The sequence below is a fragment of the Trachypithecus francoisi genome, unplaced genomic scaffold (assembly GCF_009764315.1).
Source record: "Trachypithecus francoisi isolate TF-2019V2 unplaced genomic scaffold, Tfra_2.0 Lachesis_group3, whole genome shotgun sequence".
NCBI classification, from domain to species: domain Eukaryota; kingdom Metazoa; phylum Chordata; class Mammalia; order Primates; family Cercopithecidae; genus Trachypithecus; species Trachypithecus francoisi.
Window position 1 is genome coordinate 1,417,440 of NW_022681468.1, and position 24,820 is coordinate 1,442,259.

At 63.0% G+C, this 24,820-nt stretch overlaps 1 protein-coding gene across 4 annotated transcripts in view; it reads left to right on the forward strand.

Annotated features, from left to right (window-relative positions):
• The window catches only part of JAG2 (jagged canonical Notch ligand 2), a 30,302-nt gene extending 8,249 nt beyond the window's left edge, over positions 1-22,053 (forward strand). The window contains exons 3-26 of one of the 4 annotated variants that reach the window (XM_033191051.1): positions 4,698-4,755; positions 6,531-6,782; positions 6,898-6,958; positions 10,647-10,777; positions 10,881-11,000; positions 11,199-11,312; positions 11,542-11,655; positions 11,807-11,920; positions 12,000-12,046; positions 12,134-12,307; positions 13,750-13,900; positions 13,980-14,132; positions 14,211-14,324; positions 14,615-14,728; positions 14,810-14,923; positions 15,138-15,254; positions 15,496-15,523; positions 15,611-15,696; positions 16,341-16,454; positions 16,565-16,680; positions 17,161-17,403; positions 18,073-18,204; positions 19,402-19,558; positions 19,861-22,053. In XM_033191051.1, the coding sequence (XP_033046942.1) occupies positions 4,698-4,755; positions 6,531-6,782; positions 6,898-6,958; positions 10,647-10,777; positions 10,881-11,000; positions 11,199-11,312; positions 11,542-11,655; positions 11,807-11,920; positions 12,000-12,046; positions 12,134-12,307; positions 13,750-13,900; positions 13,980-14,132; positions 14,211-14,324; positions 14,615-14,728; positions 14,810-14,923; positions 15,138-15,254; positions 15,496-15,523; positions 15,611-15,696; positions 16,341-16,454; positions 16,565-16,680; positions 17,161-17,403; positions 18,073-18,204; positions 19,402-19,558; positions 19,861-20,357 (3,321 nt within the window). In that variant the 3' untranslated portion in view covers positions 20,358-22,053. The remainder of the gene's footprint in view (positions 1-4,697; positions 4,756-6,530; positions 6,783-6,897; positions 6,959-10,646; positions 10,778-10,880; positions 11,001-11,198; positions 11,313-11,541; positions 11,656-11,806; positions 11,921-11,999; positions 12,047-12,133; positions 12,308-13,749; positions 13,901-13,979; positions 14,133-14,210; positions 14,325-14,614; positions 14,729-14,809; positions 14,924-15,137; positions 15,255-15,495; positions 15,524-15,610; positions 15,697-16,340; positions 16,455-16,564; positions 16,681-17,160; positions 17,404-18,072; positions 18,205-19,401; positions 19,559-19,860) is intronic. The other 3 variants (XM_033191055.1, XM_033191053.1, XM_033191054.1) reach the window with 3 other exon arrangements.
• The last annotated feature ends 2,767 nt before the right edge of the window (positions 22,054-24,820 follow it).

Here is a 24,820-nt window from a genome sequence, read left to right on the forward strand (position 1 = left end):
AATAACAGTCCTCACTCAGACCCCCAACAACAGTCCTCAGACCCCCAACAGACCTCACTCAGACCCCCAACAAGAGTCCTCACTCAGACCCCTAACAACAGTCCTCACTCAGACTCCCAACAACAGTCCTCACTCAGACCCCCAACAACAGACCTCACTCAGACCCCTGACAGTCCTCACTCATACCCCAACAACAGTCCTTACTCAGACCAACAACAGACCTCACTCAGACCCCCAAGAGACCTCACTCAGACCCCCAACAACAGTCCTCACTCAGACCCCCAACAACAGTCCTCACTCAGACCCCCAGCAGTCCTCACTCATACCCCAACAACAGTCCTTACTCAGACCAACAACAGACCTCACTCAGACCCCCAGCAGTCCTCACTCATACCCCCAACAACAGTCCTCACTCAGACCCCCAGCAGTCCTCACTCATACCCCAACAACAGTCCTTACTCAGACCAACAACAGACCTCACTCAGACCAACAACAGACCTCACTCAGACCCCCAACAGACCTCACTCAGACCCCCAACAACAGTCCTCACTCAGACCCCCAGCAGTCCTCACTCAGACCCCCAACAACAGTCCTCACTCAGACCCCAACAACAGTCCTTACTCAGCCCAACAACAGACCTCACTCAGACCCCCAGCAGTCCTCACTCATACCCCCAACAACAGTCCTCACTCAGACCCCCAACAACAGTCCTCACTCAGACCCCCAGCAGTCCTCACTCAGACCCCAACAACAGTCCTTACTCAGACCAACAACAGACCTCACTCAGACCCCCAGCAGTCCTCACTCAGACCAACAAGTCCTCACTCAGACCCCCAGCAGTCCTCACTCAGACCCCAACAACAGTCCTTACTCAGACCAACAACAGACCTCACTCAGACCCCCAGCAGTCCTCACTCAGACCAACAACAAGTCCTCACTCAGACCCCCAGCAGTCCTCACTCAGACCCCCAACAATAGACCCCACTCATACCCCAACAACAGTCCTTACTCAGACCCCCAACAACAGACCTCACTCAGACCCCCGACAGTCCTTACTCATACCCCAACAACAGTCCTTACTCAGACCAACAACAGACCTCACTCAGACCCCCAACAGACCTCACTCAGACCCCCAACAACAGTCCTCAGACCCCTAACAACAGTCCTCACTCAGACCCCCAGCAGTCCTCACTCATACCCCAACAACAGTCCTTACTCAGACCCCCAACAACAGACCTCACTCAGACCCCACTCAGACCCCCAACAACAGTCCTCACTCAGACCCCCAACAACAGTCCTCACTCAGACCCCCAGCAGTCCTCACTCATACCCCAACAACAGTCCTTACTCAGACCCCCAACAACAGACCTCACTCAGACCCCCAACAGACCTCACTCAGACCCCCAACAACAGTCCTCACTCAGACCCCCGACAACAGTCCTCACTCAGACCCCCGACAGTCCTCACTCATACCCCAACAACAGTCCTTACTCAGACCAACAACAGTCCTCGCTCAGACCCCCGACAGTCATCCACTTTGCTTAGCCTCAGGAAGGAAGTCCGTGCTGGGGTCTGGATCTATGGTATGACCGCACTGTCCCCGTGGGCTATGCGTTCTCAGCCCCTGGGCTTGCTTGTGGGCTCTGTGAGGCAGCTCCTTCACTTCCTCATGCCCTGCAGCCTCATTCCCAACGCCACCCCTTCAAAGCCTGGCCTGGCTTTTTTTTTTTTTTTTTTTTTCCTTTTTTGAGACGGAGTTTTGCCCTGGTTGCCCTGGAGTGCAATGGTGCGATCTCGGCTCGCTGCAACCTCTGCGTCCTGAGTTCAAGTGATTCTCCTGCCTCAGCCTCCCGAGTAGCTGGGATTACAGATGCCTGCTACCATGGCTGGCTAATTTTTGTATTTTTAGTAGAGATGGGGATTCACTATGTTGACCAGACTAGTCTTGAACGCCTGATCTCAGGTGATCTGCTTGCCTCGGCCTCTTAAAGTGCTGGGATTACAGGTGTGAGCCACCGTGACCCATTGGCCTGGCCTTATTAGACCGACAGCCCCTGCCCCCTGCTGCTTTCCCTGAGCCCCGCTGGCCATCAGTTGTCATCCTTGGTGGCAGAGGCGTGCCTGCTGCACACGTGACATGAGTGAAGGAAGGAAGGAGCCAAATGCCGATGCCTGGGAAGCGGCTGGTTGCTCCAGCTGTCACCAGGGGTGGGGAAGGGCTTGGCCAGGTGCAGCTGCAAGGATGGTGCTCCCGGCAGGCGGGTCGATAGGCTGGGGTGGGTAGGTGGGGATGGGTGGGAACCTCGGGAGCCCCAAGGGTGCTGTGAGCTGGGAGGGTGTGGACAGAGCTCTCGGGGGTGTGGATGGAGCTCTTCATGGGGTGTGGCTGGAGCTGATGGGGGCGGTTTGTGGACAGAGCTCTCGGGGGGTGTAGACAGAGCCTTGGTGGGGGTTGTAGACAGAGCGCTGGGGGTGGGGTGGACAGAGTCCGGTGGGGGTGTGGATGGAGCCTTGTGGGGAATATGGATGGAGCTCTTGGCGGCGTGTGGGTGGAACTTTTCGGGAGTGTACAGAGCCCTGGGGGTAGTGTGGATGGAGGTCTTTGTAGGGTGTGGACGGAGCTCTGGGGAGGTGTGGACAGAACCTGTTGGAGCGTGTTGGGGGTGTGGATGGAGCTCTGGGGAGTGTGGACGGAGCTCTTGGTGGGGTGTGGATGCAGCTTTTTGGGGGTGTGGACGGAGCCCTGTTGGGGAGTGTGGATGGAGCCTGTTGGGGGGTGTGGACGGAGCTCTCGGTGGGGTGTGGATGCAGCTCTTTGGGGGTGCGGACGGAAGCCTGTTGGGGATGTGGATTGAGTTATTGGGGGTGTGGACTGAGCTCTGGGGGGTGTGGACTGAGCTCTGGGGGATGTGGATGGAGCTCTGTGTGGGGGTGTGGATGGAGCCGTGGGAGGCATGTGGACAGAGCTCTGGGGATCATCTGGTGCCTGTAGGCAGAGGTTTGCAGACCCTGGTAGCCTCGGAGATGGGCGGGGACTGGGCCCCATGGCCTGGCGGTGCCATGGCGGATGTGGGAAAACAGGTTTAAGGGAGACTTAAGAGGTGGGACTGAGGGCCTGAGGGTGACAGCTTGACGTGGCTAGGGAGGGTTCTAGGAGCGTGTTGGGGATGGCTCCCCACTTCCATCCTGTGCTCCCAGCTGGGTGAGGCTCCTCAGGCCATCCCTGGGTGTTCTGCAGGCAGGGGCTCAGGAAGGGAGTCCAGGGTTGGCGGCTGTGTTGGCCCCTAGGTGTCCATATTTGAGGGACAAATCGGAGGTGTGGGGCGGGAGACTAGGTGGGGGTCCTGGAGGCTGGGCTGGGTGTGGCTGGCAGCAGGTTGGTTAGGGGAGGGGCTGGACGTGGGAGTGTAGTCTTCTGAGACATCTTGGGAGGCCAGGCCTGTCCTTAGCTGGATGGGGCCGAGGCACTGGGGCAGGGGTGGGGTGGTGACCAGGGAGGGGCAGGCGTGGGGTTGGGCCTTGCTGGGGAAGTATGATTTTCCCCAGCATAGCCAGGCTTTGGGGCTGGGTGGATGGGGGGCGCTGAGGGATGGACGAGCCTGGCCTGCCCGGACACTGCCCAGTGCAGCATCCCCTGGGGTGGGAAGCCAGCAGGCCTGGAGGTGGCTCAGCCCCAGCCCCCTCCTGTGGGCCCTACCCAGATGGAGCCAGGGCTGGGCTCAGGGGCCACAGGCACACCAGGGGTGGAGCTGTGGGATTCCTGGGCAGTGAGGGCTGAGAGGCTGTGGCATGTGGATACCCAGTGCTGGGCAGTACAGGGCATGTCCTGGGGGTCCCACCTGTCTGAGCATGCCTGTGAGTGACAGTCTGTGGACTGCACTAGGTGGAGCAGGGGGCCAGCCCTGTGGCCTCTTTGCTTGGCTGACAGCATCGCCTGTCACCATGGGTGGGGTACAAGGGCCAGGTGGCCCGGGGGCAGAGGGGGAGTAGTGGCCATGGTCTGAGGCTGTGCTGGGCAGTCCCAGGACCTCTTGGCCTCAGTTTCCCCAACTGTACCGCAGGGGCTTCTCCTGCCACCTGTCCTGTGTGGGGGTGGAAGTGGGTGTGGGTTTGCCTGTGTGCTATGTACCTGCAGGACCTGAGCTCGGGCCTGTTAGGGACTCTGGCTGGGTGCCCTGTACTTGGCCACCCCATGCACCTGGTGGAGGCTGCCGGCGTGGCAATGGGGCCCCACATTCTCTCGCGTGGTCACCCCCAGTGAGGCACCAAGGGGCATTCCACCGGAAACACTCAGGTCCCGGCTGCCTGTGGGGCCCCAGTCTGTGGCCACTCCAGCCAGGCTCCCCCTCGCCCACCTCTCCCCCGGTCGCTCTTCCTGTGCTCCATGCTGACTTGACCCAGCTCAGGGCAGGCTGGGCCTCTGGCACCCCAGCGGTAGGGAACCCAGGCCCCTGAGCCCACATGGTCTGGAGGGGCAGTCTCTGAGCTGGGTTATTTTGGGGTCTACAGAGGATGTGGCCTGAGGATGAGGAGGGTGGTGGGTCCTGTGAGGACTCTAGGAGGGGGTCCCTGGCTGGGGAGGAAAGGCCAGAGCCTGGCAGACCTGGGGGCAGGTTGGAGCCCTGGGCCCTGTCCCACCCTGAATAAAGCAGGCAGGTGTGGCCTCAGGCACCTGACCCGCCTCTCCATATCTGCAGCGCTCCTTCACCCTCATCGTGGAGGCCTGGGACTGGGACAACGATACCACCCCGAATGGTGAGTGAGCCCTGGGCCAGGTGGCAGCGCCTCTCAGCTTCAGGGCACCTGTGGCAGGGCCCATGTCCTCTGCCTGCTTGGGACAAAGCCTTTCTTTACTCTGAGGGTCATGTGTGCTGTTTCCCTTTTTGCTCTGGCTGCCAGGAAGCTCTGCCACGTTTGGGACTTGCGGAACTGTGCATACACTCTCTTCCCCACTCTCTTCCCCTGGCTTTGCCTATGTTGTTCTCCTATTGGGTGTGCTCTTTTGGGGCCCACATCAGTGACTTTGTGGAGGGGACACTCTTGGGTGTCTCTCTGGCTTTGTGGCCCCCTCTACCTGTCTGTACTGGAGCATGGAGCCTTGGTGGCCCTCTCCCTGAGGCTCACCTGCTAGCTGGCTGACCTGGGCAGGGGCTCTGCAGGGCCCCGCAGAGGTAATGGGGGGATGACTTTCATGGGTGGATGCGGAATTACCCACAGGCTGAGGGAGCTGCTCATGTGAAGGCTTAGGCAGGAGCGGGCTTGCTGTGCAGGAGGGGCCGCCGGGGCCAGGCTCAGATCATGGGGGCTGGCACGCCACTGAGAAGACACGGGCTCTGTCTGGCAAGCTCTGGCTACCTTATGGAGGGGGCGCTGTGGGGCCAGGATGGAGACTGAGGAGGAGCTGCACCATGAATCTGGGCGTGTCAGGGCGACCTGGACCAGGAGCAGTCTGAGGGGATGAGAGAGACTCTGGCTGCTCTCAGAAGTGGAGACATGGGGTTGGCCAATGGGTTGGAGGTGGTGAGAGAACAGGCCCAGGGCATCCTGGCTGCCAGCAGAGTGGAGGGGCTGTTTATAGGGCAGGGATGGCTGGCAGGGATGCCCAGGTGGGGAGCAGCACCTGTGGGGACCCCAGCGACTCAGGGCAATGGTGTTCCCTGAGGGGGTGGCAGGGGGACAGTTGGGCTGCGGCCCAAGTAAGGTCGTCAGGGCTCTTGATGACGTGGGCCTGGAGAGGCTGGGGCGGCCGGGAGGCCCCTTGGGGAGTGGGCCAGCTCAGTGTCCTCCCAGGCCTTGGCCCATGAGGCGGGAGAGGTGGGGTCTGGAGGACCTGTTCACCTTTTATTGTGGAAAACATCGAGCCTGTGCCGAAGCGCAGGGACCGGCATCACGGACTTTGTATACCAGTGCCAGCAACTGCGGTGCCCCTGGCCACTGGTCTCCCGTTGTCTTACTTAAAGTGAGGCGTAGCCGGCAGGTCTCAGGACCTATGCCTGTCTTGGGGGCCTGAGGGGAGGATTGTTTTAAGGTGGGGACAGTAGCGGTGTTTGGCACTTCTGAGAGCAAGTCACAGCACAGGAGAGGGGAGGGCAACTGAGCACCATGCCTGTGCTGGCGAGGGCTGGACATGGTGCCCAGCTGTGTGCAGGTGTTGGAGCAGGGCTGTGGGTGGGTGGGCACAGGTGTGGGATACGGGACTCACCCCCTGGCAGCAGTCATGCTTTCTCTGTGGAGCCCATGGTCTCAGCAGCCCTCCCTGCAGGACCCCCTGCCCCTAGCTGGGCCCCCCAGCCCTCTGCGTTTAGGGTGGGAGCAGGAGCGCAGGCTTGGTGGCGGGAGGGATAGGCCTCTCGGGGCCCTGAGCTTTCTGTAGCAGTGTGGCCAGGGGCCCTGCCCTCAGAGTGCTGCTGCTGCCTGCTGTGCCCCGGCCTTGCAGCGGCCGCAGACTTCTACCCCGTCCCCGTTGTTCTTGGAGGCCACCTGGCTGGGCTGGTTTCTCTGGCCTGTGCTGACTGTGCCGCCTCCCCAAGAGGAGCTGCTGATCGAGCGAGTGTCGCATGCTGGCATGATCAACCCAGAGGACCGCTGGAAGAGCCTGCACTTCAGCGGTCACGTGGCGCACCTGGAGCTGCAGATCCGTGTGCGCTGTGACGAGAACTACTACAGCGCCACCTGCAACAAATTCTGCCGGCCCCGCAACGACTTTTTTGGCCACTACACCTGCGACCAGTATGGCAACAAGGCCTGCATGGATGGCTGGATGGGGAAGGAGTGCAAGGAAGGTGAGGGGGCCGCCGGGCCACGTGGAGGGCAGGGAGGGCCTCGGGCAGGGCCCTGGGCACAGGCTTTGCCGCCAGGCTGGCTGCAGCTGTGCCTCTCGCTCCTCTCTGTTTGCAGCTGTGTGTAAACAAGGGTGTAATTTGCTCCATGGGGGATGCACCGTGCCTGGGGAGTGCAGGTGAGTGTGCCGCCGGCCCGCCTTAGCCCTCACACCCTTTGCCCTCACATCCTCGCTGGCACACGCAGCCTTGCTCTCAGGAATCACCCGGCGCTGGCTGGAGGTCGGGCGCACAGCCTGTGAGAGCCGGGCGGTGTGCTCGGGACGCTCCTTAGTGCAGTAGGTGCGTGTCTGAGCGTGGGATATGTCTGATGGCAGCAGCCCTGTGAGGACAGTGAGGAGAGACTGGGGAGGCTGGATGGACAGTCATGTCACCAAGGGGCGGAGACCTGGAGGCTGCAGGCCACCGGAAGATGGGGCACGGGCAGAGGACACAGTAACCCTGTCCATGTGGAGGGGGTGGGTGGCAAGTGGCCGGCAAGTGAGACCAGCAGGCAAGGGGTGGCAGAGCAGACTGGTGGTGGGAGATGAGGCCTGCAGGACCAGGGAGAGAGGAAAGGGCTGCTGGCAGGTTTGTAGCTGGGCAAGGTGGGTGGGAAGGCTGTGGTAGCTGTTGAGTGGGGAAGCACCAGACGGGAGGCTGTGAGAGGCAGGCTGTGAGGAGGAGGCCGCTGTGGGGCATGTGGGGGTTCGGGGGTAGGGGCCAGCGGAAGCGGAAGAGGGGCTCGGGTCCTGCAGACATCCTGGGTTGGAGCCCAGGGGTTTGTGGATGGATTTGATCAAGGAGGAAGAGTCTGGGGTCAGGAAGAACCCCACGCTGCTGCGTAGTGGAGCCATCGTGACTGAAGGAGGACTGCCGCAGAGGAGCAGGCGGGCAGAGGTTAGGGGGATGTGGAGAGGCAATGCCTGCCCTGTCCCCGGAGATACCCAGAAAGCTCGTGGGAGAGGCCTGGCCTCAGCCCCGCGGGGCCTGTGGCATTCAGGCAGTGTTGAAAGCCCAGACAGCGAAGGGGGAAAGACGGAGAGGATAGAGGCCAAGAAGCAAGTCCCAGCTGCCGCAGGTCAGGGCGGATGGATGAGGAGCCAGCAAGGGCCTCCATGAGGGAGTGGTTGGAGTCCTGCAGCTAAGTCCAGACAGTGGAGGCCTCTGGACCCGGACCAGGGTGTAGGGGGATCCAGCCGGGGGACTGGCAGCTTTGCCCTAGAGTGGAGCAGAGAAGTCGCGGCGGGGATCCAGAGGGGCTGGGGCCCAGGGTCTGGGGTGGGCATGGGCTTCGAGCCATGGTGCTTACTGTGTGTGAGCAAGCTGGGGAGCCCGAGAGAGGGCACAGGTGGGTGGAGAGACAGCAGGTGGAGGTGAGTACCACCCTCAAGCCAGCGTTGGATTTCAGGGGTCCTGGAACCTCCCTCTGAGGAGTGGGTTTGCCTCCATGGGACGAGGACACTGGGGCACAGTGAGGCTGAGTGATTTCCCCAGGATCACACAGGATGGCATTTCGGAGAGGAGTGGGGGTTTGGGAACCAGCTGAGTTGGGAGCCAAGGTGGGGAGGTGGGTGACCCTTCCACAGGTCCCACGGCTGAGTGGCCTGGAGGGCTGTGAGGAGCTTTCCTGGCCGGTCCCAAAGCAGGGAGGCAAGGAGGGCTGGAGGGAGGCAAGGAGGGCTGGAGGGAGGCAAGGAGGGCTGGAGGGAGGCAAGGAGGGCTGGGGTCGCCCACCTGGTCACTTGCACATGCAGGGATTCCCGGCAGGTTGAGCGAGTCTCAAGTCAGCTCAGAAAGTGCCGCAGGGTGGGCCTGGTCTGGGCAGATGTAGATGTAGGCCTACGGGAGTCGGCCCTGCTCACCCTCGCCTGGCCTAGTGTGCATCACACAACCTGGATGGCAGTGCCACCCTCCCTGGATGGCGGCTGGCTGGCAGCTGCAATGTCCCACCAAGGCTGGAGGAAGGCAGTAGTAGGGAAGCTGGCCATCCCTGCCCTTTCCCTGCAGGAAGATGAGGAGACGGAGTCCGGGGGGCCTGGTGGGTGGGGGCAGTAGGTGAGCCCCGCCTGCCCCTTTTGCTGGCCCTGTGGGGGAGGCCCAGCTGTTGCTGACAGCCTCGGCTCAGGTTCCAGTGCAGGACACCCCCCCACCGGATGCTGCGGAGATGGCCATGCCTTCCTGCCGCCGCCTCTCCAGGGCCCTGGGGCTGCTGGCTGGGGAAACCAGGAGGTGGGGGCCTGGCGTGGGCTGCCCCGCCCGGGGTCGAGAGCACGCCCTTGGGACCCACGAGGTCTGGGCTCTGAGCCCGGCTGTGGCGCTCCCTGGCGGATGACCCAAGGTGTGTCACAGCCCCACCCCGAGCCTGGATCTCTGTGTCCATGGAGGAGGAATTCCAGGCGGGACGCAAGGCCACTCGCACGGGCCGCTGTGCATGCTGGGTTGGATACCATGCTGGGCTGGATACTGGAGACACGTTCTCCCCAGCCTCGGTTTCCCCATTTGTGGCAGCGGAGCTGGGCTGAGAAGCCTTCGGTGCTGGCTGTGTGGCATGAGGGGCCGATGGGCCTTCGGTGCTGGCTGCGGCTTGAGGGGCTGATGGGCCTTCGGTGCTGGCTGTGGCTTGAGGGGCTGAGAGGCCTTCGGTGCTGGCTGCGGCTTGAGGGGCTGAGAGGCCTTCGGTGCTGGCTGTGGCTTGAGGGGCTGAGAGGCCTTCGGTGCTGGCTGCAGCTTGAGGGGCTGAGAGGCCTTCGGTGCTGGCTGTGTGGCTTGAGGGGCTAATGGGCCTTCGGTGCTGGCTGTGGCTTGAGGGGCTGAGAGGCCTTCGGTGCTGGCTGCGGCTTGAGGGGCTGAGAGGCCTTCGGTGCTGGCTGCAGCTTGAGGGCGGCTCAGGAAGGGCCGTGGTTCTTTCCTTTTACAAAAATAAAGTGTTGCGGGTGCCGGTGTGGAAGTGACGTGGCCTGGACGACATTCCCATCCTACAGGACCGGAGAGTTCTGGGAAGGGCCCCCCGGGAGTCCCGGCAGGGCCTGGATGGCAGCCCGCGGGGCCTTGGGGTGTCGTCATTGCAGGCTCTCTCCCCTGACGGAGGCACCCTTGAGTCAGGCCAAGTTCTACCCTGGCCACCTGCCCTCATCTGGAGGACTCCCAAGACGGGACGTTGGCCGATAGCCTGGAGCAGGGCGAGGTCTGGGGGTTGTGGCCGGGGGGCCAAGATGCCTCTCGTTTCCAGGGTGCAGGCGGAGCTCCTGCAGGGTCAGGAACTATCCTGAGCAGGGCCAGCCCAGGCCAGCCTGTGGGCCTCAGTAGCCCCATCTATGAGATGGGTACCTTGTGGGACTTGACTGGGAACGAGTGAAATGATTGTCTTTGAGGTGGGGGTGAGGGTATGTGCTGTGCCCAGGGCCACATGGCCGAGGTAGGGCCAGGAGTGCTCCCCTGCTGCCTGCCGGCCTGCCCAGCCCCTGGTGCCACCCGGCCCTTGCAGCACGTGGTGAGTCGGAGCCGGCGTTCTCATCCCCGGGGTCCCGGCAGGGCCTTCCTTTCCTGGCGCCTGCTCTGGGGGCCCAGCTCACGGGTGAGTCCCAAAATAGCTCAGGGAGGAGTGACGGGACAGCTGGGGCTGACCGTCGGCAGCCAGCGGCCGGGGATGCCCGTGACAGTGGGGCTGGCCTGCGGGGCCGCAACCCCTGCGCGGCTCGGACTGCTCCAGTTCAAAGGCCTGAGGCGCCGGCCCTGGGTGTGGCGTGGGTGACTGTGCCTGGCTCCTCTGCCACCCTTTCAGGTGCCACAGCTCACTGGGTCTTGCGCCCCTCTGCCTTCCCCCAGGTGCAGCTATGGCTGGCAAGGGAGGTTCTGCGATGAATGTGTCCCATACCCTGGCTGCGTGCACGGCAGCTGCGTGGAGCCCTGGCAGTGCAACTGTGAAACCAACTGGGGCGGCCTGCTCTGTGACAAAGGTAGTGGTGGGGGGTGGCGGGCCTGATGCTCTGCCATCGAAGGGTGGGTTGTCGGGGAGCGGGGGGATGGCTTTTCCCCTGAGCATCCCACCCCTGCCCCCAGACCTGAACTACTGTGGCAGCCATCACCCGTGCACCAACGGAGGCACGTGCATCAACGCTGAGCCCGACCAGTACCGCTGCACCTGCCCCGATGGTTACTCAGGCAGGAACTGTGAGAGGGGTACGTGGGGGTCCTGCTGCCCACGTTCTGGCCAGGCAGGGACTGGTTCCCTTGGGAGCTGGTCAGGCCCCATCTCTCTGGCGTCCTGTGTGGTGGGCCCCTGACCCCCAGCTTGGGAACCTGTGGGCTTGGGGAGGCGTGCCTGTGGCAAGCTGGGGGCCTGGCTGCCAGCTCTGCCCCCTCCCTGTGGTTCTGCAGCTGAGCATGCCTGCACCTCCAACCCGTGTGCCAACGGGGGCTCTTGCCATGAGGTGCCATCTGGCTTCGAATGCCACTGCCCATCGGGCTGGAGCGGGCCCACCTGTGCCCTTGGTGAGTGTCTGCACGTGAGTGGGGGACTCCCACCTGGCATCGGTGGGGGTCTGGGAGTGGGGCAACTCGCTGGGGATGGGGTGCAGTGGTCAAGTCCACACATGTGGCTGCGGCTGGCTTGGCAAGGACAAGTGGCAGGAAGACTCAGGCTTGCGGCCCCACCTGCCCATGGGGACCTTATCCCCACGGCTCACACTGCCAGGGCCCCACCTTTCTCCATCCTCTGCAGACATCGATGAGTGTGCCTCGAACCCATGTGCGGCCGGTGGCACCTGTGTGGACCAGGTGGACGGCTTCGAGTGCATCTGCCCCGAGCAGTGGGTGGGGGCTACCTGCCAGCTGGGTAAGGGTTCCGAGTGTGTGCACAGGAACGTGGGCCACGCATGCGGGCTGCTGGGGCTGCTGCTGGAGCTGCTGGGCTGCGGGCGCCAGGTGCCGGTGCTGCAGGGCAGGCAGGGCCCGAGCCCCACGGCTCCCCCTTGTCTCTTTCACAGACGCCAATGAGTGTGAAGGGAAGCCGTGCCTTAATGCTTTTTCTTGCAAAAACCTGATTGGCGGCTATTACTGCGATTGCATCCCGGGCTGGAAGGGCATCAACTGCCACATCAGTCAGTATGGGGGGTGGGCGCCGGCGGGTGGGCCGAGGCACATGGGACCCCGCCTCTGACCCTGCTCCTCCGCCCCCAGACGTCAACGACTGTCGCGGGCAGTGTCAGCACGGGGGCACCTGCAAGGTGAGGCGGGGCCGGGAGGGGGTGTGGTGTGGGTGCTGTGGGGCCGTCGGGGCACCTGCGGGAGGCTCACCTGGCTGGCCCGCCCAGGACCTGGTGAACGGGTACCAGTGCGTGTGCCCACGGGGCTTCGGAGGCCGGCACTGCGAGCTGGAACGAGATGAGTGTGCCAGCAGCCCCTGCCATAGCGGCGGCCTCTGCGAGGACCTGGCCGACGGCTTCCGCTGCCACTGCCCCCAAGGCTTCTCCGGGCCTCTCTGTGAGGTGAGGTCTGCCTGGCCACCCCACCCCACCCCACCTGCTGCTCTAGGAGCTGTAGGGCCAGGCCTCGTCCCCGACCATGGGGCCTGAGTGACCCGGGAGTGCCGCAGGGGGAGTTGTCCCCATGGTGTCCCGGGCTCAGCCCTCCCCTGGGTGCCGGGTGGGCAGGCGGGGCTGTCACAGGTCACCAGGCTTGGCCCCTTGTGGCCCTCGCTTGTGATGGGTCTCCTGGTGGCCTGGGCTAGGAACCCCCGGGCTGCTGCCTGCCCAGGCCTATCTGTCCAACTGTGCACTCCCTCCAGACTGGAGGGCAGGGGGCTCTGGTGGGCAGAGTATGTGGAGTAGGGTGGGTGCCTGATGGTGGACGGGCATACGCCTGTCATGGGTGAGTCCTGGGTCGGAGTGGGCGTCTCTCTTGGGGCTGATGCTCTCGCCTCTCTCTGACCATCTTTTGGTGCTGGACCCCCTCCCCCAACCTCCCCTTTTCCTATGCCTCTAAAATAACTGCCTCCCACCACCCCCTTCCCCACCTCCCCCAACCCTGCCTCCGTTACCTGCCTCCCCGTTACCTGCCTCCGTTACCTGCCTCCCTGTTACCTGCCTCCCCCACCCACCTCCCTACCACCCTCGGCCGCCCTTGATCCTGCCCTGGTCTTGGTGCAGAGGGTGGCCTCCAGTGCAGGGGATGGGCCTCCTGTCCAGAGGGCTTCTTTTGTTTTGTTTTTTTTTTGTTTTTTTTTTTTTTGTTTTTTTTTTTTTTGAGGCGGAGTCTCGCTCTGTCGCCCGGACTGGAGTACAGTGGCCGATCTCAGCTCACTGCAAGCTCCGCCTCCCGGGTTTACGCCATTCTCCTGCCTCAGCCTCCCGAGTAGCTGGGACTACAGGCGCCCGCCACCTCGCCCGGCTAGTTTTTGTATTTTTTTTTAGTAGAGACGGGGTTTCACTGTGTTAGCCAGGATGGTCTCGATCTCCTGACCTCGTGATCCGCCCGTCTCGGCCTCCCAAAGTGCTGGGATTACAGGCTTGAGCCACCGCGCCCGGCCACAGAGGGCTTCTTGATCCTGACCTCAGGACCTGTAAGCATAGCAGTGGCTGGCCCTGGAAAAGACCCACAGTCTTGGCTCTGAGGGTGGCCAGGCAGTGTGTGAGGTGCTCAGGAGCTGTCCTTCCTGCCAGCAGCAGGGGCCAAGGCCACATCCCTCCCGAGGGGCGCTGAGGAAGCTGGGCTGCAGTGGAGGTGGGGGTGGGGGCCCCCAGGTATCTGCGTTCAGCTGACAAGGCCTGGGCAGTCTCAGGTGGGCAGGGGTCTTGGACTCTGGCTGGCACTGCCAGGCCCAGGGCAGAGGGGCCTGGGGGTTCCCAGGGATCTACCTTCATGTGGACAGAGGCCTGGCCTCTGTTCCCGGCCTGGGCCTGGGCTCTCACAGGCACCCCCCACCCTGCAGGTGGATGTCGACCTTTGTGAGCCGAACCCCTGCCGGAACGGCGCTCGCTGCTATAACCTAGAGGGTGACTATTACTGCGCCTGCCCTGACGACTTTGGTGGCAAGAACTGCTCCGTGCCCCGTGAGCCGTGCCCTGGCGGGGCCTGCAGAGGTGCTGGGTGCGGCGTGGAGTGGTGGGGGAGATGGTGGGCAGGGGCGGGCCTGACTCCTGACTGTACTGCCTGCCATAGTGATCGACGGCTGCGGGTCGGATGCAGGGCCTGGGGCGCCTGGCGCAGCAGCCTCCGGCGTGTGTGGCCCCCATGGACGCTGCGTCAGCCAGCCAGGGGGCAACTTTTCCTGCGTCTGTGACAGTGGCTTTACTGGCACCTACTGCCATGAGAGTGAGTGGCTGTGAACAACGGGCTGGCGGTGGGGCTGGGCTGGCCTGAGGCCCTGGCTCACGCTGCTTGCCTTTGCAGACATTGATGACTGCCTCGGCCAGCCCTGCCGCAATGGGGGCACGTGCATTGACGAGGTGGACGCCTTCCGCTGCTTCTGCCCCAGTGGCTGGGAGGGCGAGCTCTGCGACACCAGTGAGTGTTCCAGCGCCCGCCCACGCGGCCTGTGCCTCCACCCCTGTGGGCCCCTCATCACCCTGAGGTGGGCTACTGTCTGGGTGCCCAGAAGGGCCTGGCCAGAGGGTGCTGCCACCACCGGGTGGAATCCCAGGCTGCCCTCATGCCCGGGGCTGGCTACCCCCCACGACACTCCTTCCCTGCCCCTTTCTGTACTCCCCTGGCCCAGCTCCAGGGCTTCCTCCCCCGGGAAGCCCTCCCTGAGCGCCGGTGACCCCCCGCCTGCTGACCGGCGTCCTCGCCCCCAGATCCCAACGACTGCCTTCCCGATCCCTGCCACAGCCGCGGCCGCTGCTACGACCTGGTCAACGACTTCTACTGCGCGTGCGACGACGGCTGGAAGGGCAAGACCTGCCACTCACGTGAGTGCCCACAGGCCCCGGCCGCCGACCCTGGCCCTGGCGGTCTGGGGCCCGCCTGCTGAGCGGCCCATGTGCCCACAGGCGAGTTCCAGTGCGACACGTACACCTGTAGCAACGGTGGGACCTGCTACGACAGCGGGGACACCTTCCGCTGCGCCTGCCCCCCCGGCTGGAAGGGCAGCACCTGCGCGGTTGGTGAGGAGCCCCCGACGCCCCCTGTGACCGCCGGGCATGGGCCCTCCCCGGCGCCGCTCCCTCAGGCGTGATGGGCCGAGGGGTCTTTTTTGAGGGCCACACCTGCCGCTTGCCCCTGGGTCTGTCTGCCCTGTCTGGGTTGGGGGCGTGGTATGGAGATCCAGGGCCTGCGCAGGGCCAGGTGAGAAGCTCCCTCCTCCTCCTCTCCTTACAGCCAAGAACAGCAGCTGCCTGCCCAACCCCTGTGTGAACGGGGGCACCTGCGTGGGCAGCGGGGCCTCCTTCTCCTGCATCTGCCGGGACGGCTGGGAGGGCCGTACTTGCACTCACAGTGAGCATGGGAGGGACCTGTGGGTGGGGGTCACTTTTCTCCACAGACGACATCCCTGTCCCCGACTCTCCCCCCATCCCCTTCTGCCAGCCCCTCCCCTGGCTGCCCCTGCCCCCAGCAAAAGGCACCCTCCTTGATGACCCTCCCCAGCCCCACAGCCTGATCACGCCGAGCCAGCCTGGACAGTGCCTGGCACGCTTGGGGGTGGGTACTGATCCCCTGCCTTCTTCTCCCAAACCAGATACCAACGACTGCAACCCTCTGCCTTGGTGAGTGGCACCTGGGGGCCACAGCAGGGGTGGGTGGGACTTGGCATACCACGGGGAGCCGCCTGATGCCCACCCTCTGCTCTGCAGCTACAATGGTGGCATCTGTGTTGACGGCGTCAACTGGTTCCGCTGCGAGTGTGCGGCTGGCTTCGCGGGACCTGACTGCCGCATCAGTGAGTGGCCTGGGATGACAGACAGCCCCAGCCTGGGAGCCCTTCCAGCCCAGCCAAGGTGTCAGCAGTCTGAGGACATCAACATCCACGTCCTTGAAGGGCAGTGTGGCCACAGCCACTTCCTGCCTCTCTCTGAGCCTCAGTTTCCCCACATGACTGTACCCTGTGGCATTCTTGCGGTGTACCCTGCCAAGTGACTAAGTGGGGCGTGCCAGCCCGGGGGACCAGCCCGGGGCCAAGGGAGCTGTGGGGGTTGGAGCATGCAGCTTGACATGGGCCCCTCTGTGGCTGCAGGGCTGTCGTCCCTGGGTGTTGGCCCATGTGTCTGACCAGCACCCCTTGGCTGGTCCAACGCAGCAGCTGGAGCTAACCCAGGATGGGACAGGCCCACTGCAGAAGCAGATGGAGGAGGGTAGTATTGGGCCGGGGTCAGGCTGGCCTCAGGAAGGCCTCAGGCAGGCGGCAGCTTGGGTGCTGGGGCAGGTGGGACCTGCAGGACTGGCGAGGCCTCTGTGCCGGGCTAGGGGCTGCTTCTCATCGGCCTGGGGCTTGCGCCCGCGTGCCACTGGCTCCCCGCTGCCCAAGACCATGCCGGTCCCGCGGCGGCCATTCACCGTGCTCAGCAGCAGCCGCTCTCCCCACAGACATTGACGAATGCCAGTCATCGCCCTGCGCCTACGGGGCCACGTGTGTGGATGAGATCAACGGGTATCGCTGTAGCTGCCCCCCCGGCCGAGCCGGCCCCCGGTGCCAGGAAGGTAGGCCCCGTGTGATTGCCCTGGCCTGGGGCGGGTTGGGGGGTGTGGGTGAGACCCAGCCCCGAGGGCCAAATGCACTCTGCTGACCCTCAAGCCCCTTCTCCCCACAGTGATCGGGTTCGGGAGGTCCTGCTGGTCCCGGGGCACTCCGTTCCCACACGGAAGCTCCTGGGTGGAGGACTGCAACAGCTGCCGCTGCCTGGATGGCCGCCGTGACTGCAGCAAGGTGCGGGCTGCTCATGAGCCTCCCCGCCCTGCCCTCCCCTGCCCTGCCCTGCCCTCCCCTGCCCTCCCCTGCCCTCCCCTGCCCTGCCCGAGGCTGGTGCACGCTGACCCTGACCACTCTGTGAGATCAGGAGGCGGGTGCTGGGGTCAGGATGGGCTGAGAGCTGTCTGCCCCCACTTGAGGGACCCAGGGAGGAGGGAGCTCAGCCAGGCCCCATGCTTCAATGTGCAGTTGGGAAAACTGAGGCCTGGTCTGGGTCCTGCCTTGCTCTGCCTACCCTTTCCGGTGTCGAGCTTGGCCTGCCTCCCTGGGAGCCCTGGGTGGGGGGTGGGCTTGGCCTGCCTCCCTGGGAGCCCTGGGTTGGGGGTGGGCTGGGACTCACAGACCTGGGTGGTGTCCCTCCCTGGCATGGGGCCTGTGCCTGCCTGTGGGTCCTCATCTGTGTGCCTGCATCTGACCCTCCTGTGCGTAACTGCCCAGGTGTGGTGCGGGTGGAAGCCTTGTCTGCTGGCCGGCCAGCCCGAGGCCCTGAGCGCCCAGTGCCCGCCAGGGCAAAGGTGCCTGGAGAAGGCCCCAGGCCAGTGTCTGCGACCACCCTGTGAGGCCTGGGGGGAGTGCGGCACAGAAGAGCCACCGCGCACCCCCTGCCTGCCACGCTCCGGCCACCTGGACAATAACTGCGCCCGCCTCACCTTGCGTTTCAACCGTGACCATGTGCCCCAGGTGAGGGGCCTGGTGGCATCTGAGCTTGCAGAGGCCACACGCTGGCATCTGCTTGTGGCATGGCCAAAGCCTAGCCCCGTGGGGCAGGGAGACCCTGGTTGGCTGAGCAGAGTCACTCTTGGTCACAGAGAGTGGCCCTGTAGGGTGAGATGAGAGGGGCATTGGGCCTGGTGCTAGGTGTGGGTGGCAGAGGAGGCCGGGAGAGCAACCAGCTGGGGGTGCCTATTTGTCCAGCTGTCCTGAGGGCCTGGACTGACGGTGCCATGACTGCCTCACCCCAGCTCTTGGGCTGCAGCGCTGTGGGCAGTTTTGCCCTAGCCAAGGACCCAGCTTTGTCTGCTGTGTGCTTGGAGCTGGGCCCCCATCTCCCAGGAGGGGCTCAGAACTGGAGGAGACCCGTGTACCCCGCCCCGCCTCTCCTCCCCGCACTGGCCTGCAGGTGGAGCTGGCTCTGCCATGAGGACAGGCGACTGGGCACTGTCACTCCTGCCTCCTGGTATAGGGCACAGCCAGGTGGGAAGCTGTCCCCACTAGACCCTTGGCATCCCTGCTCTGCTCTCCTGGGCAGGCTATAGGATGTGTCCCGCGTGTACCCACAGTGCCAGTCCAGGGACATAGGTGTCAGGTTCACGGCCCTGCCCTGCCCATGCACTGCCTGTCTCTGCCCAGGGCACCACGGTGGGCGCCATTTGCTCCGGGATCCGCTCCCTGCCAGCTACGAGGGCTGTGGCACGGGACCGCCTGCTGGTGTTGCTCTGCGACCGGGCGTCCTCGGGGGCCAGTGCAGTGGAGGTGGCCGTGGTGAGTGCCAGTCGGGAGCAGCACCTGGGTGGGCCCTGGGTCCCATCCTATGCAGGTCCTGACTGTGCTGGGCAGAGGCTCTGGTGAGGCTAGTCATGGTGCGGAGGGACTGCAGGCAGGCATGTCTCCCCAGGCTGGGGCTGTGGCCCCTCACTGCCCATGCTGCAGGCTCGTAGAACTACTCCCTGGGCCCAGCCAGCACTGGGGACATGCAGGGCTGTGGTGTGGAGCCCGCTTCCCCTGCAGCTGCATCCTCGCCTGGTCCCCTGCTCTGTCTTTGCCTCTGTGTCCCCACGTCACAGGCAGCAGGAGAGTCTGCGGGCTCAGTCTGCCCTGGGAGGCCTACTTTGGGACTGGCACCTGCCCTGGCCTTGGGGGGTGTCAGATGTGAGTGGATACCAAGGGGGTTGGGTGAGACTGGGGTGGGGATGTGCCTAGAGAGGGGAGGGAATGTTCTGGAACATGGTGGGTGTGTGTGCAGAGCAGTGGGTGTGGCCATGGCACAGCGTGGCACGTGGAGGCCATGGCCAGGCACAGGAGGGACGTGCAGTGTTTTGGTGCCCTGAGGCTGCAGATGGGGTCGGGGACATGAGCGGGTGCTGCTGGGTGATGGAAGGGCAGTAGGGCAGGGGGAAGATGGGAGAAGTATGCCAGCATGGGTCATGGCGCCATCAGGCACATGGTGGAGGCAGGGGCACAGCCCCGGATTGCTGTGGCCTCGTGAAGGCACTAGGTTTGTGGTGCCTTTGGGGCGTGGCCCATAGGTGGGGGTGAGGGCTGGGAGCTGACGAGAAGGGATGGCCATCTCGGAGCAGGTGTCAGTGAATGGGGCCACACCCCCCCGACTCACTGCCTGGTGGTAAGGTCCCCACCGCAGGACTCCAGGCTCTCCTGTGCGCCTGGACGGGGCCACCCTCCACCCCTACACTTCCCCCCACCATTCACTGCCTGGTGGTGAGGCCCCCACCACAGGACCCCGGGCTCTCCTGTGCTTCCGAATGGGGCCACCCTCCACCCCTCCAGTCCTCCCCCTGCCACTCTCCGCTCCCTGCCTGGTGGTGAGGTCCCCACTGCAGGACCCCGGGCTCTCCTGTGTGCCCACCATGCCCCAGCGTGGCCAAAGCCTCAGTATTGGGGGCAGGTTCCTGGGAGCCTGGGGCCCTCGGGCCATCCCCCCAACGCCTTTCTTTGCCGCAGTCCTTCAGCCCTGCGAGGGACCTGCCTGACAGCAGCCTGATCCAGGGCGCGGCCCACGCCATCGTGGCCGCCATCACCCAGCGGGGGAACGGCTCACTGCTCCTGGCTGTCACTGAGGTCAAGGTGGAGACAGTCGTTATGGGCGGCTCTTCTACAGGTGAGCACGGGAGGTGGGCCCCTGGGAAGGTGCCAGGCGGGCAACTCAGGCATTGGCACAGAGCCGGCTGATCCTGCCAGCCACCAGGAATAAGAAGTCCCTGGCGTCTGCTGCCCCAGCTGCCCAGCCCCACAACCCGACCTTCCCAGCCCTCATCCTGGGACCCTTCCCACAAGCCAGGAACCAGAGGGTGGGGCCTGGCTGCCTGGCCAGCAGGGCCCTCCCAGGCCTGGATGTGTGTGGCTAGTGCCCTGCAGGCACCCAGGCCTCAGTGCCTACCGGCTCTTCTCCCCGGTCCCCAGGTCTGCTGGTGCCCGTGCTGTGTGGTGCCTTCAGCGTGCTGTGGCTGGCGTGTGTGGTCCTGTGCGTGTGGTGGACACGCAAGCGCAGGAAAGAGCGGGAGAGGAGCCGGCTGCCGCGGGAGGAGAGCACCAACAACCAGTGGGCCCCGCTCAACCCCATCCGCAACCCCATCGAACGGCCGGGGGCCGGCCCGTGGGGCGGCGGGGGCCACAAGGACGTGCTCTACCAGTGCAAGAACTTCACACCGCCACCGCGCAGGGCGGACGAGGCGCTGCCCGGGCCGGCTGGCCACGCGGGCGTCAGGGAGGACGAGGAGGACGAGGATCTAGGCCGCGGTGAGGAGGACTCCCTGGAGGCGGAGAAGTTCCTCTCGCACAAATTCACCAAAGATCCTGGCCACTCGCCAGGGAGGCCGGCCCACTGGGCCTCGGGCCCCAAAGTGGACAACCGCGCGGTCAGGAGCATCAATGAGGCCCGCTACACTGGCAAGGAGTAGGGGCGGCCACCAGCTGGGCCGGGACCCAGGGCCCTCGGTGGGAGCCATGCCGTCTGCTGGACCTGGAGGCCAAGGCCATGTGCATAGTTTCTTTATTTTGTGTAAAAAAACCACTAAAAACAAAAAACAAATGTTTATTTTCTACGTTTCTTTAACCTTGTATAAATTATTCAGTAACTGTCAGGCCGAAAACAATGGAGTATTCTCGGATAGTTGCTATTTTTGTAAAGTTTCCGTGCGTGGCACTCGCTGTACGGCAGGAGAGAGCAAAGGGTGTCTGCGTCCTCACCAAATCGTAGCGTTTGTTACCTGAGGTTGTGCACTGTTTACAGAATCTTCCTTTTATTCCTCACTCGGGTTTCTCTGTGGCTCTAGGCCAAAGTGCCGGTGAGACCCATGGCTGTGTTGGTGTGGCCCATGGCTGTCGGTGGGACCCGTGGCTGATGGTGTGGCCTGTGGCTGTCAGTGAGACTCGTGGCTGTCAGTGGGACCTGTGGCTGTCGGTGGGACCTACGGTGGTCGGTGGGACCCTGGTTATTGATGCGGCCCCGGCCGCCGGCACGGCCCGTGGCTGTTGGCGCACCTGTGGTTGTTAGTGGGGCCTGAGGTCATCGGTGTGGCCTGAGGCCGGCAGGTCGACCTCGCGCTTGCTGGCCAGTCTGCCCCGCCTGCCGTCTGTGCTTCCTCCTGCCCAGAACGCCCGCTCCAGCGATCTCTCCACTGTGCTTTCAGAAGTGCCCTTCCTGCTGCGCAGTTCTCCCCTCCTGGGACGGCGGCAGTATTGAAGCTTGTGACAAGTGCCTTCACACAGACCCCTCGCAACGGTCCACGCGTGCCGTGGCACCAGGCGCTGCCCACCTGCCGGCCCCGGCCGCCCCTCGTCGTGAAAGTGCATTTTTGTAAATGTGTACATATTAAAGGAAGCACTCTGTATATTTGATTTAATAACGTCAACATTCCGGCCTCCCTTGTTCTTTGGGTGCTGTTCCTTTTGCATTTAGAGTCAGACTGGGGGAGAACCGCGCCGGCAGAGAGGCGTGAGGCAGTGGGGCATGTGCTGGGTGTTGGCCCACATGGCTGTGGTGGCTGTGGAGGGTGAGACGGTCCTGCTGAGTCAGGGCCTGCCAGGGCCGCGAACGCGGTGCCAAGTTGGTGGATGCACGTTTGGCCAAAACCTTCCTGGGAATGGGGAGGGGGATTTCTAGGTACCTGGTACCTGACTCTGACTACAAACAGCTGAAAACAGTTTTATAAAATAGTATAAAATTGCTTACCCACGAATACCTATCAAGGTCTTAAGGAGTTATCAGTTCAAAATTTTTATTCATTCATTTGTTCCTTTGTTTTGCTTGTTCATTCAGAGGCAAGGTCAGCATTTGGGAGACTGGAGGCAGGAGAGAAGCAGCCCTTCCACCTGGCCCTGGAGCTGGTTTTGCCTCTCACTGCTTGAGCCAACTGGAACATGGCATGGTGGCCTCAGGGCTGGGCATGGAAGGCCGACTCCAAGGCTGACTCCAAGCTGTCTGTGACGTGCAAGTTTTTACCCTGCTGTGAGGGGCAGGAGGTCAACTGAGTCAAGGAGCAAAGCCAAGAACCAGATCTGTACAACAAAGAAGAAAAAAGTCCTGCTGACAGCCTGGGAGTGAGGCTGCCTTGCACAGGCAGAACAAATGAATAAATGAATGAGTGAATAAAATTTTTGACCTGGTAATTCCTTAAGACCTGCTGGTTGCTCAGAAGTTACTCTGGATGTCTGTTGAGCACTGCTGCTGTGGACTCCAGGAAGCCATGCAAATGAGCTATGGTGTGCACTCCAGGGGCAGTCTCTCTCACTCCGGCTGGAGTCCTCCCATCAGCTCCTCCACTGTATTGAGCCAGGTCTGCAGGGACACACAGAGGAGCTGGTAGGAGACCCTGCTTGCCATCGGCTGCTCACAGGCCCAAGGCTTATGCCCTCAGGGTGGGGTCGGGTTAAACCCGCCTCCTGCCTTGGCCCCAAGGAGTTGGCCGGGCAGTTCAGGCAGAAGGACAGCCCCTGAGGAGTCATGTACACCATGACTCGTGTGGACATGAAGCCCGTGTTCCCACCACCAGGTTGGCCAAAAGACGGCAGGCTTTGAGTTTCCTTTTAAACGGTGTTTACCTAACTTGCAGTTCCCTAGGTTCCTGGTGGAACCAAATGCAAATCACCTTTGTTGTAGACCTCTGTACACCTCATGAATGATTTTTCAAGATCAGTGAGGAGACCACAATCAAACCAAGTACACAGGGGAACCTGGCACCATGATTGAAAACCATAGGAAATGCATGCAGAGGCATCTGAGCATACTGGAATTCTCAGACATGGATTGTAAAAAGCTTGCTGTGCTCAAAGACAGCTTGGAAAAGCCAATAGGCCAAACAAACTTCAACCTAGCACCAAGTAGAACTTCTGGAAATGAAAAAAAAATACAATCTTCAAACTAAAGACTCCAGAAGTAGTTTGGCAGCCACTCTTAGACACTGCTAAAGAGAGAATTTGTGCACTAGAAGATAGGTGAGAAGAAATGATCCAGGCTACCCCACAAGAGATAGAAAATAGCATCAGCAGCTGAGGAGGAGGCCCCAGGCAAGGGCCTGGCAGGGGCTGTCCTGAGACCCATGGGAGCCCATCAGGCATGGAGTGAGCAGTGAGTAGGTGCAGCAGGTATAGCAGGTGTCATGGGTGGGGCTGGGTTGCCTAGTTACTTCTGCAGGAAGTTTCCCACAGACCTGCACGTCCTTGGCTGTGCCAATGTGTTCCCCCAATTCTGGGGAGGCCCTGGGCAGCAGGCGCTCACTCAGGCAGAGGATACAGGGAGCCACACCACCATCCCTGCCACCACTTTCCAGGCAGAGTGACCTGTGCACAGAGGCCAACCTGCAGGCTAGATGGCGTGGGCGGGGCCCCATGCGCATATGCCTTGGAGACTCCCGCCTCCCTGGGCCATCCTCTCCCACCTCTTATTCCCACACCGTCAGAGCAGGGAGCAATGAGTCGGCCCTGCCTAGCCTGGCTCGAGAGGTGCATCCTGACTGCGCCGTCTGACCCAGCCTGGGACCAAGTCATGGCAGGGGCCTGCTGTGGGTGCAGAGCCCCTCTCAGGTGGTGAAGCAGCACCTCCTGCACCCACTGCTGCCAGGGCCGCCTGCTGCGTCCTTGGTGTTCGGCTGCCGGGACTGCGCCTGCTGGTTCTGCTTGGCAACAGCTCTGCCTGCCGCGTCTCCGAAGAAACCGGGCCCCAGGGTGCATAGAGGAGGTTCCACACGGGACCCTGGTCCCTGGGGTGGCCAGACCCATTAACTCCTGAAGGCCAGGCAGCAGCAGCCGGGTGGTATGGGCCTCATGGTGGTCACAGGCCCAACTCCAACTGTCCCAAGACCCAGCAGGGCTCACCCCTTCCCCGTCAGACCCCTCAGACCCAGGGTCTTCCAAGGAGCCCCTGAGGTCAACAGGGACCTATAAGGTCTCGGATGGACAGCATCTGGATGCCAGGGCTGGAAGACCTTTATATAAAAGGGGAAACTGAGGCCCGGGAGGAAGGGACCTGCCCTGTGACATTCTTCATGGCTCCCCAGCCCTGGTGGATTCAGGGGCTAGGATTTGAGTCTTGGGGTGGCGTTCCGAGAGGAGGGCAGCCAGCAGGAGGCACGGAGCCACAGGAGGGCTTGCTGGGGACAGTGGTGTCCGTGCGGCTCTGGGCCAGGGGGCTGGGGTGGCAGCTGGGCGGCACCGGGGGCTTCTCCTCTGGGTAGAGGCGCTGTGGAGCATCTGTAGGGGCAGAGGCAGGGGCCCTAGGAAGCTCACTCTAGGCTACAAGGTATTGCCTGTGGGGGTCACCTGTTCAGCTGCAATACTGTTATCCTGCTGTTGATCTGGGAACCAGGAAGTGTCTGCTTGAAAGCCTTCTGTGGAAGAAGGAAGCCCAAATGGTAAGGAGGATTCTAGAAGCACGGAGGAGACTGGAAAAGGCTGCCGAGAGGCCCCCCGGGCTGCAGCATCCAGTATCCTTGCTCTGATGGAATGGCCAGGTGGCTTCCTTGTGCATCACAGGTTTGGGGTGGCCCAAGGGGGCCTGACCCCGAGGACTGGCAAGGACACACTCATCAACCGTGGGAGAGCGCCCAGGCCATGGGACACGTCCACTCAGGCGGGGAGGCCTCTCACCGGGCAGGGCTGGGCAGCCCAGGGTCCTGAAGCCAGCCTCCCCCATGGTGGCCGGGATCACCCCTGGGCCCCTCAGCCCTCATCCCACATGTTACCATTTCCACAGCTGGATTCAGTCCCGCGACTCAGCACCCCGTCCCGCCCCACATGGGCACCCGCGCTTCTCGCGTGTGGAGAATGACTCACATCCTGGGCCACGAAGCCCCCAGGGCTCTGGCTCCCTCTGCGCAGATCCCCAGGAGCTGGGCCCGTCCTGCCTCCCGCCTGGCGGTGGAGG